The 22,762-nt window shown below is 41.9% G+C and overlaps 1 protein-coding gene across 1 annotated transcript in view; it reads left to right on the plus strand.

Annotated features, from left to right (window-relative positions):
• The window catches only part of ten1 (TEN1 subunit of CST complex), a 131,367-nt gene that overhangs the window by 103,527 nt on the left and 5,078 nt on the right, over window positions 1-22,762 (plus strand). The window contains exon 2 of the mRNA XM_078533170.1: window positions 21,844-21,976. Within this exon, the coding sequence (XP_078389296.1) occupies window positions 21,888-21,976 (89 nt within the window). The 5' untranslated portion in view covers window positions 21,844-21,887. The remainder of the gene's footprint in view (window positions 1-21,843; window positions 21,977-22,762) is intronic.

Here is a 22,762-nt window from a genome sequence, read left to right on the forward strand (position 1 = left end):
GAAGAAGCTGTTCTATTTCAGGAGACTGGGGGCGGTCTTGTGGCACAGCAGGTAGCATCCCTACCTCTGAGCCAGAAGCTCTGGGTTCCAGTCCCACTCTGGGACTTAACAGCCATAGGAACATGCATTCATAACGTAGCCAAACAGGTTGGTTATTAACCTGCAAATCCTTCCAATACACCTGTGGCAGGTGGCAAGAGTTGGAGAGTCTCCTGGTCAGCCAGAAACATGTAGTAGCTGCAGTGTAACTGTCTCCTACGTTAAAAGACTCCATGTGCAGTTCCTTGTCATGGGATGCACTCCTTGGCAAAAGTCCCCTCATTTCGAGAGACTACATAAGGTATTTTGGAGGCAGAATCCTGGAATTTTTGAAGTGTAGTCACTGTTATAAAGTAGGAAACACAACAACCAATTTGTGCACTGCAAACAGCAACATAGTAATGTCTAGATCATCTTTTTTTAAGATGTGGAGGAATAAATATTGGCCAAGACACTGTGGAGAACTCCCCTGCTTTTCTTTGAAATAGCACCAAGAGATCTCTTATACTACTTTAAAGGGAAGATGGAGCCTAGGGGCAGGATCTTCTGGTCGGCGAGCGGGTCGGGACCTGCTCGCCGACACGTAAAATGATGCGGGATGACGTCGGGTGGAACTCCCGATGTCACCCCGCGTCATTTCCATTTTCAGGTCGGCGGGGATGCAGCTGAGTCAGCTGCGCGCTCACTGACCTGTCAAATGCCTATTGAAGCCATTGAGAAACTAATTGAAATCATTAATGGACCTGCCCATCCAACCTTAAGGTTGGCGGGCAGGCCGGGAGTCCTGGCGGGCTTCATAAAAAGCATGAAACCTCATCCACGGGTGGGATGAGGCTTCATGAGGGTATTTAAATTTTTAATAAAGGTTTCAATAAAAGTTATGGACATATCCCAACATGGACATGTCAGGGAAAATTTTCTATCATTTGTATTGCAAATTTTAATTTGGAGCCGATCTCCCTGAGGCAGCACTTAGCCTCAGGGAGATCAGTGCGCTCTTTTGCGCGCATGCGCGAAAGAGCGCACTCCTGGCTGAGGGAATCCCCCCCTACCCGCACAGGGAGCTTCCTGGTGGATGTCACACTGGGCAGGCCTTAATTGCCCGCGCCCACTCCTGCACTCTCCCCACCCCCCCCCACCCCCTCCAACGGGGGGAATATTTTTCCCTTGGTGTAACATCTGATCTGAGAGATGGCACCTTTAACTGTGTAGATCAAAGTTAACTGTTAAATTGGAGTCACATTGACTCAGTGAAGCAGAGAATAATGACACAGCTTTCAGTTCACAGAAGAGTTTGTCCCACTTCCTGCATGAGGAAAGTCATGTTGGAGCTTTAAGGAAGTGGTCCACATCCCTCTTTTGTTCTTAAAAGCACTGCATCCAGTGTCCATATCCACACCTTCAAAAGACTTAGCTCAGTCAGACAAAGGGAAGAAACAGCACTGAAGGACATTGAGGCCATGTCTTCTGGGTAGGGATTAGTTACATAGGAATAGGTAGTAGCCATTCAGCCCTTTAAGCCTATTCTACCATTGAATTAGATCATGGCTGATCTTTATGGTAACAGTAACTTGCATTTATATGATTCCTTTAATGTGTAAAATGCCCAAAGCTGGTCCATAGGAGTATTATCAAACAAAAGTTGACACCAAATCACCGTAAGGAGATATTAGGCAGGTAACCAAATTCTTGGCCAAAGAGATAGAAAATAAGGAGTGTCTTATAGAGGGAAACATGCAGTGATTTAAGAATGGCATTTCAGAGGTGAAGGCAGAGCCAACAATGGTGATCAGTTAAAATCAGGGATTTACAAGAGTCCAGAATTGGAGGAGTACAACCTTGGAGGGCTTTGAGCTAGAGGACGTTACAGAGATAGGGAGGGATATGAATCAAGGATGAGAATTTTAAAATTGAGGTGTTCCCAGACTGGGAGCTTATCTACGTCAGAGAACACGGAGGTGACAGGTGAATGATATTTGGTGCAAGTCTTGGATAAGCTCTTGCTTATAAAGGCTGGAAGATGGGAGGCCAAATAGGAGACCATTTGAATAGACAATGTGAGAGTTAACAAAGGCATATAACTCCAACTACCCGCCTTGGTTTCATAACCTTTCATCACCACATATTATCAGACCGAGTCCTCTGTAAGACAATTTCTTACGTGTTTGGTGTATTCTTGTTGACTGTTGATTGCATTGTTTTCTCTGCAAGTTTTTATTGTGTTCAACTAGCATCAGTGCTGCTCTTAGATAAAACTTCTACTTGTAATAACATGGAGTGCCTGCCTTCATTAATCTCAGGCTCTGCAAGAAGCTGTGCAATTTCACTTTAGTCCCACTGGCTGTGAGCAATAAGCTCACGGTTCAGCAACTTTATCTTGACTGGATTGTACTGGACTCAATAAATCATTTGCTCGCACAGAAACCCTTCCCATTCGCACCAGGCAAAGATATCCAACTTTACCGTGGCTGATAAACATGCAGAAAGCCAGTTAATGAAACTGAACAATTTGTGTTCAAAGCTGCAAAGCCTTTATACAATAGACACTGGGCTTGTTTATCTCCATTGAATCATTTTCCTTTCTCTTGCCACCTCAATTATACATCACACTATCTGCCTAGTGTACTCCCAATATAAAGAACAATAGTTGTTGTAAAACCTGTATTTCCGCTCCAGACTATTAGATTATACCAGTAATGACCACAAATCCTTATGGTTGACGTACAAGCATGTTGGATATAAAGTATGATAGCAGGAACAGGTTACAGGATGAGAATACTCCAGAGGCCTGGTTAACACTCCAGTGATTATGAGTTCAAATCCACCGTAGCAGTTTCAGAACTTAAATTCATTTAAAAAAAAAATCTGGAAGTAGAAAGCTGGCATCCGCAAGTGACGATGAAGATGTTGGATTGTTGTTTAAAAAAAAAAGAAACCAACTGGTTCACTAATGTCTGGTAGAGAAGAGAATCTGCTGTCCTTACCCTGTCTGGCCTATCAGTCCTGTCCCACACTAACATGGTGAAATCTATCAAAAACAAAAATACATCAATCATTAGTGACAAGTAATAAATGCCAGCCTTGCCAGTGACACCCACATCCTGAGAATGAATGAGTAATAAAAGAATGATTAGTTGGAAGGTGATATTGAGTAATTTCAGGTTCCGGAGAAGGGAATGTAATGAAAATCAAATTTTCCTTACCCCAACCTCCAAGTGGTTGCATCTGTTCAATACATGCCATAAATTTCTCATGTGCTTGCTTCTTCAAAGTATTATTAGGGAATTAATAGTATGGGGTCAGATTAGTGTGATGGGACTGTCTCTACAGGGATAATAGGGAACGGCCAGATTAATAAGATTAAGGAGAACATCTCTACCCAGATTAAAGGAACTGGGTCAACTGAACTGTACTAAAGGACTAATTGAGCAGGAAGAATGGAACAGGGCTGCTCATGCTGGGATTAATGGACATGGACAGCTCAGTGGAATTAAGGGATAAAAACATTTTTATTGGGATTAATGATAAATGGCTGGACGTGAAATAAATTATGGCATTTGAATATCAGCACAGAGAGATGAGTTCAAAACCTCACCCGGGCAAGTTGTGAAACAAAATTCAAAAAGAATTTGGTAATTTGGGTACTGGTACCAAAAAATATTATCATGAAGAATGCTGGATTGTTTTAAGAATCTAACTGGTTCATTAATATCCTCAGGGAAAAGAACCTTCCATCCCTGCCTGCTCTGCCTACGTGTGACTCCAGACTCACAATAAATACATGGTTGACTCTTGATGCCCTGGCGCAACCAGGAATGGGCAATAAATACTGCATCAGCAACATCCAAAGAACAAATATGTTTAAAAATGATTCATGGGAAAAGTGTGGCTTTGCCACATGTCAGTTTTGTCTCAGTGGATGGACTCTCACTTCTGAGTTAGAAGGTTTCAAGTCTGATTCCACTAATTTGAGCATATAACTAGCCCTACACACCAATGTAATAATGGGAAGGGCTGCACTCTCAGAAATGCTGCATTTTAGGTTGAGGCATTAAAATGTAGCCCATCTGAATGTAAGAGATCCCACAGCAATATTTGAAGAGCAAGTGAGTTCTCCAAGTGTCCTGGTCAAGTATCCCTTAATCAACTATAGTTAAAAAAAAGTCATTTATCTCATTACTCTGAACTTGTTGAGAGAAAATTGGCTGCTGCTTGAAATTTCCTATATTACAACAGTGACTACACTTCAAAAGCACTTCAATGGCTACAAAGCACTTTGTGACATCCTGAGGTTGTGAAAGCTGCTATGTGAAATTGCAAGTCTTTCTTTCCTTCTAGAATTAAATTGGATAGGACCAATTCAACAAGATTAATAACTCCATAGGCTGTTTACACTGGGATTAATGGGGCATGGCTACATGAATGCCTATAATGAGAATAAATGGCTCTGACAAGATTATGGGCTAAAATCCAGTTTATTGGTATTAGTAGGTGAAGGCTGGCTCTATTCAGTTAATGCAACAGGTGATACTTAGGAAATGTACACATGTACACATACATGTAGACAGATCAATCAACATACGTAAAGAGAAAAATAGTTACAAGATTATATGTGGAGTGAGGATATTTGAGTAACCGTACAATAAAAGCTTACAGTGCCGCAATAATTCAATACACTTACATTTGGAAGAGAAAGAGAAAGGAAAAGAGAAGTAGGAGGAAGAAGTAGAAAAGGGAAAGAGAAAAAAACCCTCCCCAACCCCCCAAAAAATAAATAATAAAAAAATCAACAACAATCATAGGTCAGATAAAGTTTCACCTGATATGACACATACAATCTAATTAGGGTCAGTTATATGAAAGTAGAGAGCTGTAGTTCCTCAAAGTAATCCAAGAAAGGTTGCCAAGCTATATAAAATCCATCAGTGGAGCCTCTTATAGTGTATTTCATTTTCTCAAGTTTAAGATTCTGCATAAGATCACATATCCAATTAGTAAAAGAAGGCGGGGCAGACTTTCCAATTTAATAGAATAATACGTCTAGCCAATAATGTTGAAAAGGCACAAGTGCATCAGCCTGAATTTTTGTAAGAGGGTCGCCATTTGGATCCACTCCAAAGAGTGCTGGAATAGGAGAAGGTTCAATGTTGCTACTAAAAATATGTGGGAGCGATCTAAAAATTTTTGTCCAAAACAAAGCCAATTTAGGACACGATCAATACATATGAATTAGAGAAGCTGGGGCAGTAAGACATTTATGACAGGTTAGATCAAAATTTGGATAAATCTTAGATAATTTCATTTTAGATAGATGGATATGATGTAAGATTTTAAATTGTAGCAACCTATGTCTCGCACATACAGATGAGGAATATACACGAGAGAGAATAGACTTCTAGCTATCTTCTGATAAGTCTGAGTCAAAATCTTGCTCCCAAAGAGTTTTTAAAGGTAGAAAGCGAAGGGCAGTATAGTGAAAAAAATTAGAGAATGCAATTTGGAAATGAACCCCATAAAAAGATTTAATTCTAACATAATGGGGAAAATCTTCTGTATGTCGGGCAGGCCGGTCGGGATCGGGTGCGGGCGGGCGTGGAGCCAATCACTGCCTGCGATCGGCTGCGCGCTGCCATTTTACGGGGGCGGGCCAGTTAAGGCCCGTCCAGCGTGACACATGGCTGGTAGCGCTCAGCGCTACCAGTGCAGGCAGGGGAGGAGGGAGATTCGGGGCCTGCACTCTTTCGCGAGAAATTTCCCCTGAGGCACGGAGCTGCCTCAGGGAGACAAAGAACATGTAGAGAATTTCTAATAAAGATAGTTAAAAATTATTTACACAAGACCCATCATGTGACAGTGCCACATGAGCTGGAACATGTTTATGAATTGTGTAAAAAGTTTTTATTTATTTAATAAAACCTTCAGGAAACCTCAGCCCGCCCATGGATGGCTTCCTAAAAAGCGCGAAGATTGCTTGGGCTCTTCGCCTGCCCGCCAACCTTAAGGTTGAACGGGCAGCCCTGTCGATTATTTAAATTAGTCACCTAATGGCCTTAACAGGTCTTTGACAGTTCAGTGGGTGCGCAGCCACCTCCGGCGCACACCCGCCGAATGGAAGATCAGAATGAAGCGTCATTTTACATGTCGGCATGCGTGGCCCACTCCCGCACACCGTATCAGGGAGATAAAGTCCAAAGACATAGGGCAGAATTTTTCATTTGTCGGACGGGCAGGCCTGACCCAATCGCGGGCCGCACCACCATTTTACATGGGTCGGCCAATTAAGGCCCGCCCAGCGTGACGTCCGCCGGGAAGCGCTATGTGCTCCCTGTGTGGACGGGGGGAATCCTTAAAATCAAGAGTGCGCTCTTTCACGCATGTGCACGAAAGAATGCACATCTCCCTGAGGCTAAGTGCAGCCTCAGGGAGATTGCCTCGACTTTTAAAAATATTAAAAATAGAGAGAAGAAAAATCCCTTACATGTCCCCTCATGTGACAATGTCACATGAGTTGGGAAATGTTCATAATTTACCGAACAACTTTACTACAATTTTTAAAACCCTACATGAAACCTCATCCCGCTGCTGTATGAGGTTTCATGTTTTTTCTATTTGCTGCTGGGGCTCCTGGCCGACCCGCTAACCTTAAGGTTGAACGGGCAGGTCCTTTAGTTGGTTACTTGGTCCTGTCAATGGCCTCAAGTGGTTATTGACAGGTCGGCGGGCCCACAGCTGATTTTACTGCGCCCCCGCCTACCTGAAAATTTAAATGGGGCAGAGTGACGTCATCCCACATCATTTTACATGTCGGCGAGCAGGCCAAGCTCCCCCCGCTCGCCAACGGCAAAATTCTGCCCATAGTAAAACAATGGATATTGGCATTCAAAGAGGAAGATATGGAAAGAGAAGAGAAGACTGTTTGGAAGGGAAGCATTTTTAAGATCTTACAAGTATGTGAAAAAGCTTTCAGCATATATGCCTCAAGTTGTTGTTTTCAAAGGACTGAAGTTAAGAAAACTCCCTTAGAATTCCACATGTTCAGGGTATCATGTTTCTTTGACTGGGTCTTTTAAAATCTGTGTGTCTTACCATTGCCTTCACAAAACTATAACGAGGAATTAGATTGATTAGGGGACTTAGAAGTTATCATAGTAGTAATTTGTAGATCTATGAATGTATTTAAACTCATTTCTCTTGTTAATAAATGTTTAGTCTAGTTTTATAAAAATCTATAAGACTTGGTGAACTCAAGGCAGCATTCAAAATTTATACAAATTGAAAATTAGTTGTGACAGTTGTTTCAAGTTTCCCTCTGGGATTTGAGCAGCTCAGCATTTACCACCGGCTGTGTCATAACATAGTTGGCGCTCTTTGTGGGATGTAATTGAAATTCCTTGATTGTTTTTTGGAGTTGGTGAAGCTTTTACGAGTACAAGAAGCGCTTTGAATTCAGGAGTTGGGGTGAGGTTTTTTTGTAGTGGTAAGACTGCAATATGGCTTTGGCAGTTGCTCAGACTTGTTTAGGAGTTGAAGTTATAACTTTGGCTGGTTTACAAAGGTAACTAAAGTTAAGTTACTGGAATTGGAGGATAAATTACAATTGGGGTTACCTGCAGGGGCTAAGAAAGCAGAAATAATTGAAGGTATAGTACAGCATTTAAAGTTGGAAGTGATACCTGACACTAGTGATTCACGGCTGGAGGTAGTGAGACATCAGTTAGAAATGAAAAAGCTTGAACTTGAATAAGCAGAGGAAATGAAAAAATTGAGCTAAAGGCAGCAGAAAAGGAGAGGGCATTTCAAAGGGGGCAAGTGGAAAGGCAGAAGAGAGAAAGAAAACAAAGAAGGAAATTAGAAATGGCGAGGTTAGAAAAGGAGGAAAGAGAAAAAGAGAGAGAGAATTCCAGTGTAAAATGTAGGCAGTTAAAAAAGAGATGCCAGTAGGTTAGGAAGGACTTGTTTTCGGATCAGAACTCAGTGGGGAGATGTTTAAATTTGTACAAACTCTTCCTAAAGTTTGAGGAAAGAGATGTTGAAGTATTCTTTATTTCATTTGAGAAGATAGCTAAACAGATGAAATGGCCACAGGAAAACCGGACATTGTTGTTACAATCCAGGTTGGTGGGTAGAGCACACGGGCCAGAATTTTTAGCTCAGCAGGCGGGTGCATGCCCAATCCGACCGAGCGTGAAACGACGCACAATGACGCGACTGTGCGTGCCGACGTCATCGCACAGTTGTGCGATAGTTCGGTCGGCGGGCCTGCGCCAGAGCCAGCAGCGCACCCGCTGACAATTAAAAGGCCTATTAAGGCCATTAAGTTATCAACTGTCATTAATTTTTCACTGCCTGTTCAACCTAATGGTTGGCAGGCAGACGAAAAGGCCAAGTGACCTTTGCGTTTTTTTGGAAACCTCATACACGGGCGGGATGAAGTTTCCAAAAGCAAATACGAACGAAATAAAACTTTATTTTTAAATTAAAAACATGTCCCTGCTCATGTGAGAGGGTCACATGAGGAGACATGTTTCATTACATTTTTCTGTGCTTTATTAATTTTTTTCAATATCTTCTTCTCTGCCTCAGGGAGATTATTCAGCCCTCTCTTGCGCGCATGCGCGAAGTTTGCGTTAGGCCTGCTCGCCCTCCTCCCCCCGCACACACAGGTAGCGCTCAGCGCTGCCACTCACATATCATGCTGGGCGGGCCTTAATTGGCCTGCTAGCATGAAATTGCGGTGCGTTGTCGATCGCGGATGGCAGTCAACTTCCCGCCCGCCAAGGGCAAAATTCTGCCCATGAGGTTTATGCTTCACTGTGAGAAGAAATGTCGGCGAACTATGACGTGGTAAAAAAGGCTATTTTGAGTGCATGTGAGTTAGTTCCTGAGGGATACAGGCAGAAATTTCAGAATGTAAGGAAACAGCCTGGGCAAACTTATATTGAATTTGAAAGGGTAAAGCAAACTAATTTTGACTGTCGGATATGGGCATTAAAGGTAGAAAGGACATATGCAGCTCTTAGGGAAATAATTCTCTTGGAAGAATTTAAATATTCACTTCCTCTTGTAGTTAGAACCCATTTTGAAGATCAGAGGGGTAAAACAGCTAGGCAGGCAGCAGAGATGTCTGACGATTAAGAACTGGTCCATAAATCTAAACCTTTCTTCCGTCATCCCCTTAAATTCGAGAAGGATAGAAGAGGGGAAGGTGAAAGGAAGGCAAGTTGCCAGGGAAGAGAAGGGACAGTTGGGAATTCTCAGGAAATTTCTCCTCAGACTAGAAAGGAAGGTGCTGAGGGTAGAAATGACATTCAATAATTGAGGTGTTTTCATTGTAATAAATTTGGACATACGATGTCAGTGTGCTGGAAATTGCAGGGAAAATCTGTTGGAATTATAGGGGTGCAGAAAAGCACTGGAAGTAACAGTACTATGGGTTCTGAGGTTCAAGAACTGGAAGAAACAGTGGTTTGTACACAATGTGGTTGACACTTAAAATGCCCTCTGAAAAGGGCAATTAGGGATGGGCAATAAATGCTGGCCTAGCCAGCGACGCCCACATCCCATGAACGAATAAATAAAAAGGTAAAAGAGGAAGAATCAGTGATAAGTGGGAATGTGTTCACAATTTACCCAAGAGAATTCTGAGGAGCAGGTTGCAGAAATGTTTAGAGATTTTCTATGTGCAGGGAAAATCTTTCCATGTCTACCAGGGTGGAGTAGGTAAGGATGTTAAATTTTTAAGAGATTAAAGGGGCTAGTCAATCCTTAATGTTGTGGGATAGGGATATTTGTTGTTCAGAGGGAGTATTGCAGGAACAGGTGATAAAAAGTGGGGTTCATGGAGATGCTAAACCTATTCCACCGTGGAAGGTAAATTTAAAGAGTAAGTGGGAAACAGGCGAAGTGAATGTTGGGGTGGTGGAAAAATTGCCCATTACAGCGGTTCAATTTATTCTGGGTAATGATATAGCTGGATCACAAATGTGGGTGATGCCTATGGTAGTTGAGAAGCCTGTAAAGGTGTCTTCAATAGAAGTGTTACAGAGAGAGCATCCTGGATTGTTTCCAGATTGTGTGATAATGAGACCACAGGCTCATAGGTTGAAACAAGAAAAACAGGAAGGACAGGCCGTTCAAAGGCAGGAAGGTGTTGAAATCGAATTAGCTGACACTGTGTTTGATAACATTGTTCAGGAAGAAAGACTAAAGGAAACTTCAGCTGAAGTGTTTAACTTAAGACATTTAGTGGAGTTACAGAAAAAAGATTTGCAAATACAGCATTTATATCGGACAGCTTGCTAAGAAACAGAGGCAAAATGTATTCCATAATGTTATTACCTTAAGGGTAATATTTTAATAAGAAAATGGAGGCCATATCATGTTTCAGCAAATGAAAGCTGGAGGGAGGTACAACAGGTTGTTATGCCATTTGGGTATAGAAATGATATTCTGACGATAGCTCATGAAATGCCAATGGGGGGGCATTTAGAAATTAGAAAGACACAGGTGAAGATACAAAAACATTTTAATTGGCCTGATTGCATAGGGATGTAGTCAAATTCTGTATAACATGTCACACATGTCAGGTGATAGGGAAACCACAAGCAGTGATTAAGTCAGCACCTTTATTTCCAATTCCAGCATTTGAAGAACCTTTCACTAGGGTCATGAATGATTGTGTAGGACCCCTCCCTAAAACTAAAAGTGGAAATCAGTATTTACTGATAATAATGGATGTGTCTACCAGATTTCCTGGAGAAATATCTTTGAGAAACATTACAACAAAGAAGATTGTGGAATAGTTAACTAATTGTTTTTACTAGATATGGTTTACTTAAGGAAAGACAATCCGATCAAGGTTCAAATTTTATGTCACAGCTGTTTAAGGAAGTAATGAACAGTTTGGGGATAAACAATTTAAGTCAACAGCTTATCATCCTGAGTCACAAGGGGCTTTAGAAGGATGGCATCAAACTCTTAAAAATTATGATGAGAGCGTCAGGATTATCCACAGGATTGGGTTAGAGGAATTCCATTCTTGTTATTTGCTATTAGGGATGCTCCTTTTGAACTAGTCTATGGTCATGAGGTAAGGGGACCACTGAAATTGATTTATGAGAAATTGGTGGGTCAAAATTCAGAAACTACTCTACTGGATTACGTATCAAACTTCAGAGAGAGATTAGATAGAGCACGTGAGTTGGCTGGGAACATTTAAAGATATCACAGAAAGTGATGAAAGTGAAAGCAGACAGGAAAGCTACGGCTCGGAATTTTGTTGCTGGAGAGAAAGTGCTAGTTCTGTTATCAGTACTGGGTGACTAATTAAAGGCAAGCTTTAGTGGGCCTTACAGGATTGAAAAGAAACTGAGTGAAGTAAATTATTTAATAAATACTCCAGATAGAAGAAATAAACAGAGGGTGTGTCATGTAAATATGCTTTAAAAGTACTTTGACGTGGAACAGGACCAAAAGGAGGTGTTAGTGGTAGTAGATAAAGAGAAAGAAGTAGAAATATAGGATTCTGAAATTGATTTTCCTCTAATCAAATTGGATAATGAGGGGGTACTTTAAAATTTAAATGTAATATTGAGTTATTTTCCAGATAAACATCAAAGTGATTTGGAAAAGCTATTGCAGTCACACAAAGCCATTTGTGGAAATAAGTTGAGGAGAGATCCATAGCATCTGGTTGAGATGGCATCTGTCACTTGAGGTCAGAATGTGGTGTGTCTGACCACAGGGTGCCATAGATTTACATGGACTGTGTACTTACTGTGTGCATTAGAGTATATGATAGCTTTTGTAACTTGTGTTATCCTTACAAATCTGTATATATCTGTAAAGGTATAGTTGTGCGTAAAGGAGTATTGTAATATAGTTCATCTTTTCCTGTTGAATAAATGCTTTATTCTTTTGTTAAAAGTTCATCAGCTGACCCCTTGTGCCTCTGCTCAGTAGCTACTCTCCACATACCTAAACAAACAAAATAAAAGTTATGATCTATCAAGCTCTTGTGTGCCAGGCATGAAAGGCAAAATCTCCTAATGAAGGCGGAAATAAATGCTTTGCATTAATAGGGCTGTATAAAGAGAGAGATTGCAGCCCAAAGTGTTCTGAACTGGATCCAAATCTTAAGGGACTGTCTAACAATAGCATTTGAAGAAAAGTGACTGGCTGAGAAAGGAATGGAGGAGCACACAGGCAGAGATGTTGATTGACAGGAGGCTGCCTCCAATTGCACCAACGCTAAACTAGCTGAGTCCGAATGAAGCCAAAAAGAAAATATTACAGATATTATCAGACCAATAATAAAACTGAAAATTTGGCAATGCTAAACCACCTAAATGCTTGGGACTTTGTAGAAAAACTTTATGAATTCTGGGTGTTTTCTTATTCCAAATAAAGGAAGGAATTAACTGGTCTATTGCAACAAAAAAACACATGGGAGTAAACAATGGAATGCACTGAAATAAGTATAGAAATCTTGGCAAAATATTCATCTTTACAAAATTTATACGACCAACTAAAGAAAGGGGTAAACTAGACCAACGTGCTAAGTCCTGCTTCGTACATTCTAACAAAAGGGTCAAAGTTGAGCTTAAAAAGGTCTCCAAGGGATCGAGCAACTAAAATTCCCAAATATTTAAAACTGTTTACTGAGACCTTGAAGGGGAGGGAAGAAAGAAGGTAACTCTTTGCAATAGAGTCAATAGGAAAAATTTCACTCTTTTGCAAATTAATTTTAAAACCTGAAATATGACCAAATTGCTCAAGAATAGAGAAAATATGCGGGGGAGATGAGACTGGATCAGAGATGTAAAGAATTAGGTCATCAGCATATGGGGAGAGTTTCTGCTCGACTCCGCTCCATATAACACCCTGTATATCTACACAGGTCCGCAGTGAAATTGCCAGGGGCTCAATAGCAATGGCGAAAAGTAGGGGGGGAAAGGGGTCAGCCCTGTCTAGTACCTCGATGGAGGTCAAAGAGTTTTAGAGTGGATATTACTTGTACATACTGAAGTGACCAGTGAGGAATACAACAGTTTCATCCATTTTATAAAAATCGGTCCAAATCCAAATTTTTGAAGAGTGAAGAAAAGGTAATCCCATTCCACTTTATCACAAGCCTTTTCTGCATCTATAGTTATAAGAACCTCAGGGAGAGGAGTAGTTGAATGTGTATAAATAACATTGAAAAGATACTTTAAATTACAGAAAGATTGCCTGCCCTATATAAAACCTGTCTGGCCAGGAGAGATAATAGATGGAAGGACAGGTTCAAGACAGTGGGCTTTAGCTAGTATCTTGACATCTGCATTTAAAAGGGAAATAGACCAGTATGAACTGCAATGCAGAGGGTCCTTATCACTCTTTAAAAGAATTGACAAACATGCAGCATAGGAGGGAGCATTTTAGAGAGAAAGCATTCCAAAAACAGAAACAATAATGATGGAGAAAGTTGAGATAAGTATTTTTTATAAAATTCTACTGGAAATACATCAGGCCTTGGTGCCTTAATACTTTGCAAGGATTTAATTGCATTTAGTATTTCATCTTGGGAAAGGGGTACTTCTAATGCATTCATGGAGTCAGACATTAGAGATGGAGTGCCCGTTTTATCAAACAAATTGTGAAATAAACCAGAATCTGAAAAAGAGCCTGAACTATAAAGAGTGGAATAAAGAAGTTTGAATTGATCATTGATCTCCTGATGATCGGTGGTGGTTGACCCTGTTGGAGTGGTAATTTCAGTATTACGTTGAGAGGAAGCAGACTGGTGAAGTTGGTGAGCCAGGAGCCTACTAGTTCTTTCGCCATGCTCATAAAATGTACCATGTGATCTAAGTATAAGCTTTTCTGTTTGTTTAGTGGAAAGAAGATCAAATTCAGTCTGTAGAGCCAGATTCTGTTTGTATAATACTGGAGTAGGTGCAATAGCATCCTGCTGGTCCACCAAGAGAACGTGGACAATCATTTGGGACAATTTTGATGTATTGCGTTTGTTAAGTTGAGCAGCATACAAAATTATTTGTCCGTGTATGTAAGTCTTCACACTCTCCCAGACAGTGGCAAAGGGAATATCTGGGTAGTATTAAGTGTTATAAAAGTATCTATTTGTGAGGAAATGAATTTAGTAAAATCCGGCTCCACCAGAAGAAGAGAATCAAGATGACATGGTGGACGAGAAACAGGTTGGTCGTGGAATCGTATTGCTAAAACTAAGATCAGAGGTCACAAAACTATTGTATGCGCAAGATTGAATTAACGTGAGCAGCCTCTTGTCAAGGAAAAAATAGTCAATATACGAATAGGTGTGGTGAATAGGAGAGAAAAAGGAGTATTGTCTTGCTGATGGGTCTAGAAAATGCCATAAGTCTACCAATCCATGTGTATCCAGAAAAGAACTGATGGCTGAGGCAGATTTTGACATTGGAACAGATTTTGTGGATGAGCAATCTAAATTTGGGTTAAGAACACAGTTAAAGTCTCCTCCAAGAAGTAAGTGATATGAGTCTAAATCAGGTATGGAAAATAAGAAATTTGAAATGAAACCATAGTCATCCCATTTGGGTGCATATACATTAGCTAGGATCAATGGACAGTTGCCTTGTACTATAACATAGCAGCCGTTATTGTCAGCTATAACCTGAGAGTGAACAATGGGAATGCCTTTATGGATTAAAATTGCTACACCTCTCGCTTTACTACGAAAATTAGAATGAAACATCTGCCCAACCCAACCCTTCCGCATTTGAAAGTGGTCGGATGTACATAACTGAGTTTCCTGCAGGAAGGCAATGCCCAACTTCAAATGATGTAAATGAGAGAGAACTTCATTCCTTTTAACTGGATGATTTAGACCTTTCACATTCCAGGTGATAAATGGGATTAGGCAACCACCCAGTGAGGCCTTAATATTAGTGGGCATTATGATAATAAAAGCGTATCAGAGCATGTGGCCCCCATAGGTTAACCGTTGCAAATAAAGGATTAAATATTTTTGAACCAGAGCTTATTTACGTAAAGAATGTTAAAAACTGACCAAAAGGAAAGTATATATGTATATTTAGAAAAGAACAAGAAAAGAAGAAAAAAAGAAAGAAGAGAAAGGGGAAACAATAGAAGAAGATGGGGGAGACCACACCATCCTGACTTGGAAACATATCGCCGTTCCTTCATTGTTGCTGGGTCAAAATCCTGGAATTCCCTTCCTAACAGCACTATGGGTGTACTTACACCACAGGGATGGCAGCAGTTCAAGAAGGCAGCTCACCACCACCTTCTCAAGGGCAACTAAGGTTAAGCAATAAATGCTGGCCCAGCCAGTGAAGCCCACATCCCGTGAATGAATAAAAAAGAGGAAAGAAAAGCTTACATCACCTCCACAAACAAGATGAATGCTACCCCTCACAGCTAACGTACTATTCATACCTATCTTACCAGTGTGTCTCGAAAAGACAGCCCACATTAAAGCAATATACAATCAAATATCCCAAGCAAAAGTATTGTGAAGCTCAGTATATGCTAAACAAGGTGCATGATCTGTCTGAAGCTACAATTTTGTAATACGGTACTCAGCAAGAGAGGGAGAGTATAAAGAGAGATTCAACTCTCAAAGAATTCAATTGCACATGTGGTAAAAAGTAAAAAATAAATACCCATAGGGTTTATGTAAAACTTCCTGCGATTAATGCAGTTTAGACATAAGATACAAAGAGGTTGGTATAACCAACAAAACTTATCATGTAACAGAACCATCATGCATGGTTACCTAATTAAGCATTGAGTGCCCTTTCGTCTTGAGCGAAGTCATGATATGACTTATTAAGAGAAGGTACAACTGTGTCCTTGAAAAAGGCTGAAGCTTCTTACGGCGTGTTGAAAATCTTACTCACTCCGTCGAAAGTTACACGCAGGCAAGCAGGGTGGAGGAAGCCATATTTAAGTCTGGCTTCATGATGTTGGGCTTTAACAAATTTATATTCTCCACGATGCTGGGCTAGATTCTCGCTGAGGTCAGGGTAGATGAATATCTTGCCTCCACGAAAGTATAGTTGACCCTTTTCTCGAGACAGATGCCTAATTTGCTCCTTCACTTGATACTGATGCAGTCTTAGTATTAACAGCTCTGGGGGCTCGCTATGCTGTGGCCGTGATGCCAAAGAGGGATGGGCTCGAAGCACTACCGGCAGTGAATCGAAATTCTCCTTGCCAAAAACCTCCAAAAGATGTGCCTCAGTAAAAGGTGTAGGGTTTCCCTATTCCACACCGTCGGGCACCAAGAGAATCCTTAAATTTTGTCTCCGGCTGTGATTCTCCAGGTCATTCTTCTTTAACAATTTAGTACTTTGGGCTTCCACCTGGGTGCAGCAGGTCTCCAGAACCATAATTCTGTCGCTTGAGTCCGTAGCTGATTGTTCAACATCCCACAGCCTTTGATTGAAGGAGGCTTCTAGAGTAGCAACAGAGGCTTGTAGAGTAGCAACAGAGGAATGAAGTTCTGAACGGAAGCCAGCAAATTCAGCGAGAATAGTGCTCTGTAAGTCGGCAAGTGTGCTGTCAGAATTAAGTTCAGCATGGGAAGCCGTCATGTTGTTACCAGTTGTAATGTCAGACATTGCAATCGATAAAGCACCAGGCCTGGTTTCATTCTGATTGTGTTGGCCTCTGGGTTTAGACATTTCAAATGTATGTTGAGCGTCAGAGCAAACCCCAAAACACTGACAGTTAAAAAGCTGAACCTTTCAACCCAACATCAGCAATTTCCACAGGGATAAACTTCGGAAATCATGGGAGCTGTCTTCAGCCACCTCTTACTCCATTCCTGTCACATGACCTGACACTCCTTCTACTGCCCTCTCAGCACAAACTAACTTAAACTTGGAAACCACCATCACATCCCATGCAGCCTTGAACATACACATTCCTGTTTCTTCGTGGTTGCCGGGCCAATATATTAGAATTCCCAGCATGGAACTATGGTGGTTCTAGAAGGTCACCATCACTTTCACAGGGTGAACAGAGATGCAGTCTTGATGGCACTGCCCAAATCCTGGGCCAAAATTAGAAGACTATAAGGGCTGCCAACAATGTGGCAGACTTTCATTGTTGATGGATTTCTACCCTTTCACAACCGATGGTTTGGATTTACATTAATATATTGGCTTTCACAACCTCGGGATATCCCAAAATGCTTTACAGCCAATGCAATATTGTTTTAGTTACTGTTGTAATGTAGTCAGAAGCCAATCTGTGCTCAGCAAGATCCCAGGAACAGCAATAACTATGTAATCTGTTTTTGTAATGTTAATTGAGGGATTAATATTGGTCCCACTCCCTTGTTCTTCTTGGAAATAGTGCCATGGGATCTTTTACACCCATAGCCACAGAGCAGACAGTGATCGTGATTTACAGCTTTCCGGACTTAATATTGAGTTCAACAACTTCAGATCATGAACTCTCTCCGCCATCCCCACTCCCTTTCCGATCCCCCCTTTTCCAATAATTTGTAATTTAAAAAAAAAATTTTTATTTTCCCACCTATTTTTAAATTTATTTCGATCTATTGTTTTATCTCCACCTTTTAGCCCGTTTCGATCCCTTCACCCCACCCCCAGTAGGGCCATCTGCCACTAGCTTGTCCTGCTCGCTCCCCTTAATGTCCCCATTAGCACATTCCATAGATAATATCACCACCATCAACACCCCTTTGTCCTTTTGTCTATGACATCTTTGGCAATCTCTTCTTTGCCTTCACCTATCATAGGCCCCCTGTCGAGCTCTACCTGTCCCACCCCCACCCCCCTCTACCAGCTTATATTTCACCTCATTTCTCTATCTCCTTAGTTCTGATGAAGAGTCATATGGACTCGAAACGTTAACTCTGTCTTTCTCACCACAGATGCTGTCAGACCTGCTGAGTTTTTCCAGCTATTTTTGTTTCAGATTTCCAGCATCCGCAGTATTTTGCTTTGATGTTGACTTAATGCCTGTTCCACCAGAATTTAATGTTAGAGGTCACTATTCCCAACGCCCCTGTCACTGGAGACCACCGTATAAAATAATTATTGACGGGTATTAAGTCAAAGCAGAGGGATTCTTAAACGCCGTTGCTCGCACCGCGGCCTACGCCCGGTACCTGTTCAATGGGGGGGGGGGTCGGAGTGAAGGCCTCAAGTGTAGGCCTCAAGCCCGCTGGCGGTCGCCCCGGCAACGGTCGCCGTGGTGACAGAGTCACCTGACCCGGCGGCGCGAGGCCGGCCGGCCCCTCCAGTTTGAATCCGAGCGGAAAGTGCGCGCGGCCTGAGCGATTCCCGGAGCCTCCCTCCCCTCCCCCCCCACCCCCCCGCCCCCGCGCGCTGCTAACAGGCGGCGGCGATGCCGGGGAGCGAGTGGATTCCCTCGGCCTGTGTGGGGGCCTATTGAGCGGTAGCTTTATTTTATTAATATTCGGATGGTTTCTTGCGAGTGAGGCGGAGGCAACTTGTTTTTGTTGAAATTAAAAAACCAAAACGCCCAACGGTCCCGGCCGCTTCTCCGGAGAGAGAGAGAGAGAAACAGGGTTTAATGTTTCAGGGCCTGTGAACCATTCATCAGAGAATGTCTGACTTCAGGGAGGTCGGGTCTGAGTCTGGGCCAGGAGGCTGAGCAGAGTCTTCCCCCCTCCGAAATAGTTCACTGGCGCCTTGTCCCATAGAGAAGTTACAGCACAGAAGGAGGCCATTCGGCCCATCTTGTCCATGCCAGCCCGAGGACAACCCTTGGTAACTTGGAGGATGACAGCAAACCATCTGAACCCATCCCATATGGGCACTGATGCGCCTACAACCCTTGGTGCGGTCTCTTACGGTGACTGGGGGAGATAGGCTCTCCAGCAAATACCCACCTACTTACTACGTGTCCAGGAGCAAACATAAGAGAGACTTACATAGTAATTACAGCACGGGGAGAGGCTGCTTGCCCCCATTGGTCGTAACCGGGCAATTGCAATCCATGAGGACTGTGGCCCCCCATTTAAACATCTCGACCAAAGCTCTGGTGCCCCGGGGGACTGGAGCATCTTGATTTGTGTGCTGGAGTCCTGGAGTGGACCTTGGACCCCACCCCACCCCACCCCTTCTGACTTGGAGGTGAAGCTGGAGAGTGAGCCATGGCTGGCACTGTTAATGATAAAAAGCGAGCTGGGAAAGGTCATAACGCTGGCAGGGCTGTAAGGAAAGCTTATTCCTGCCTCCTGGGAACCTGAGAACAGCCTCGTCAGATGTTAACCATCAGGTTTTACTCTGGGGTTTAATACAGTGTGTGCAATTGGCTAATTTATTATGAACCAAATAAGGGAGGGAGGCCATTTGGCCCAGTCTGTTGCCTCTTTCCTGGAATTAACCCCGCTGCCCTGCTCTCTTCTTAGCTTTAGCATTTCAATTAACTTGGAAATATTTACCCAACTATCCCTTTAGAAGATGCAAGCAGATAAAAGCAAAAAAACTGCGGATGCTGGAAATCCAAAACAAAAATAAAAATACCTGGAAAAACTCAGCAGGTCTGGCAGAATCTGCGGAGAGGAGCACAGTTAACGTTAAGGGTCATACGGACTGGAAACGTTAACTGTGTTCCTCTCTGCAGATGCTGCCAGACCTGCTGAGTTTTTCCAGGTATTTTTATTTTTGCCTTTAGAAGATGCCTTATTCACTCCCTGTGACACAGAATTCTACAATCTAATAACCGTCTGTAGAATGGTTCCCCTTAACCTCTCTCGCAGCTCTTTTAGTTTTAAATTGACCCTTTGTCACTAGCTCCCCTCTTCTCTTTCTCCCCCCCCCCCCAAACCAGAGGCAATAATCTTTCCCCATTCACTCTATCAAAATCCTTCATTATTCTATAAACTTCAATTTACATTTCTCCTAAGCTTTCTTAGTATCTGAAATCTTCTCAACGTAAATGTTCACCCTTGCAACATCCTGGTGAATGTATGTTGTGTGCTTGCCATGCCTTTTAAAGTCCTTTCTATAATCGGGTGACCAAAACTGTATACAGTCATTTTATTATGACTGAGCCACTTGCCTTGCAATGTGTGTCCCTATATATAAAAACACAAATTATTGACTTTTTAATGGCTTTGTCTGCCAGCACTTTAAGGGAATGATGTATTTGAACCCCCTAGTTCTTTGTTCATATTCTTTACCATCTGGCCACTCCTTCGTTTTCCTCCCAAAATGTATTACCTTATGCTTCTCCATGTTAAATTGCATTTGCTAATCTTACAATTTCATTAACCTGTTGATGCCCTCCTGAATTCTTGCACCCGTTCTTGCTGTTTGCAAATCTCTTTACTTTTATATTGTCAGCTAATTTTGGCAAGAGTTTTCCTTACGCCATTTATGCAAACCTAGCCTTGAGCCCTGGGTCATACACTGTCCAAGTTTTATGAAGTGCTGTATTAAAACTCCTTCAATCTGGGCAATATCTCTGTTTCCTGTTTGCTGAGCTGTATCTGTTTCAGCAACTTTATTGCATTGAAATGTTTCCAGGTGCTTCACACAGTGAAGTACTCTTGCCTATTATGCAGACAATTCCAGCAATCAATCTGTTGTAGCAGCAACATGGCACAAACATAAGATTAATATGATTGATTATTTCCTCCAAGCATTGTGTTTGCTGACTATACACTCTCTGATTGAGCCCTTGGGCGCTCCTTGTTAGATTCACACATGAAGCACTTTGGGCAAAGCACCAGAATATGTTCAGCAGTACCCAAGTAAGACTTAGAGAATAGGAAGAAATAGACAATGCCCCGATTTGGACACGGGTGAGAATTTTAAATTTGTGCCATTGATGGCTTAGTGCAGGCCAGTGAGAACAGGGTGATGGGTGAACAGGACTCGAGCTGAGAAACTTGGAGCCCCTTCCCATGGATTGGACTTGTGAATATTGGACGAAAACCCATTGTTGCATTGATTTTTTCTACACTGGATTCAGTGGTCAAGTATTGTGCAAAAACAAACTTCCTTCTATGGGGAATAATGGTTTTTAAGCTCTGTGAACAAACTATTCTTATTGGTAAGAGCCTCTTGTCTACCTTAATGGCCTGAATGACAAATGAACTTGAATAAAAATAAGTGAGGTAATACATTTTTGGTAGGAAGAATGAGGAGGTCACATACTCCTTGAAAAACAGATATCTAAATAGGGTAGAGGAACAGAAGGATCTGTAGGTACACATCATTAAAATTGGCAATTAAGAAAAAATATAAGATGGTCACTAACAAATGCAAAATGAAATTTAGGAGAAGCTTCTTTACTCAGAGTGATGAGAATGTGGAGCTCATGACCATAGAGTAGTTGAGGTTAGTAGCATAGATGCATTTGATGTAAACCTAAAGGAAACACATGAGGGAGAAAGAGGTAGAAGGTTATGCTGAGAGAGTTAGCAGAAGAGTGAAGAAGGAGGCTTGAGTGGAGAATAAACACTGGCATGGACCAGTTGGGCAAAATGGCCTGTTTCTCTGCTGTTAATATGCTGTCAGCAGTTTTTTTTGCTATTTGTTATGGCAGTGATTTCTTCCTGAGCTGGTTTAAACTTTTTCCCTATGGAATTCCTGTCAGTGAATTTACAAACATTTCTACCAGCTGTTTGCCCTTCTATGTATTAGGATTAGTGTTAATGCATATGGTGTCATCACGTGAAGCAAAATAACCAACTGGTGTCTTGTGCAGAGTATTTCAAACCCTCTAATGTGTGGCGGTCTTGAGATTTTACACCTGGTATAAAAGTGATGAGCTAATTACTGTTAGTGAAACTAAAATTAATTTCTTTTTCTGTTAGGGTCTGAGAGCGGAGAGAAATGTTACCACAGGCTGGAGAGATTCACTTTTTGTGGGAGATTTGTTCAGGTGAAGTTGAGGAAGGAAGTGCATTGAGAACGTTTGGCAGGTACGCACAGAATGGTGCACGATTAACAGGGTAGAGGCTGCCAGGGTCAACCTCTTGGGATTATTGTTATATGTGCATGATGTCAGAGGGTATACTCTCTCTCTTACCTGCTCTTGTTTCTGGGGTTGCTGTTTCTCCCCCTATGGGTTGGTGATCATGTAGAAGGAAGCTTGTATAGGTGGTGTTTTCCTATGATGCATAGAGTGAAAGATTTGAATTGGAGCTCAGATGGACGAATGGAGGATTCCACTCCATACTTTTCCATTAGTATGACACAATTTTTATGTAAGCACAAAAACCTTATTGTCCCTCTGCCTCACTTGTTTATTGTCCTCTGTTTTTCTCTTTTTCTCCCCCTCTGTCTTTTAAGTTGGCCTTAACATTTTTGTCTCTTTAATTATCAATGGTAGATGTGGGGTGATGGTCAGGGTTAAAATAAGATCTGATGCTGGTTGCTGGTGCAGGGAGGGATAATGGCCCGCTGGTGAACAGATGCTGCCTTTGGTGTTACAGGTGATGGCTGGTATGTGTAGGTATGGATCTGCTTGTGCGGGCACTGGGTGTGGGACCAAATGAAGCCAGAACTGATGTCCAGCACCTATTACCTTACTGTTTTTGTTCTCTGTCAAGGGGAACAACTGTGGTGGATTTGATCAGCTGTTGACTGTTTTGTGTCTCATTTAAAGTGCAGTATTAACAAAACATTTTGGTGTAATCGCTTTGCGAACAGAAATTCCTAGGGTGCTCACCAGAAAAGTCTAAAGGGATAGCTGCTTGTTACTTACT

Source organism: Cetorhinus maximus, chromosome 2 (genome assembly GCF_964194155.1).
Source record: "Cetorhinus maximus chromosome 2, sCetMax3.hap1.1, whole genome shotgun sequence".
NCBI lineage: Eukaryota > Metazoa > Chordata > Chondrichthyes > Lamniformes > Cetorhinidae > Cetorhinus > Cetorhinus maximus.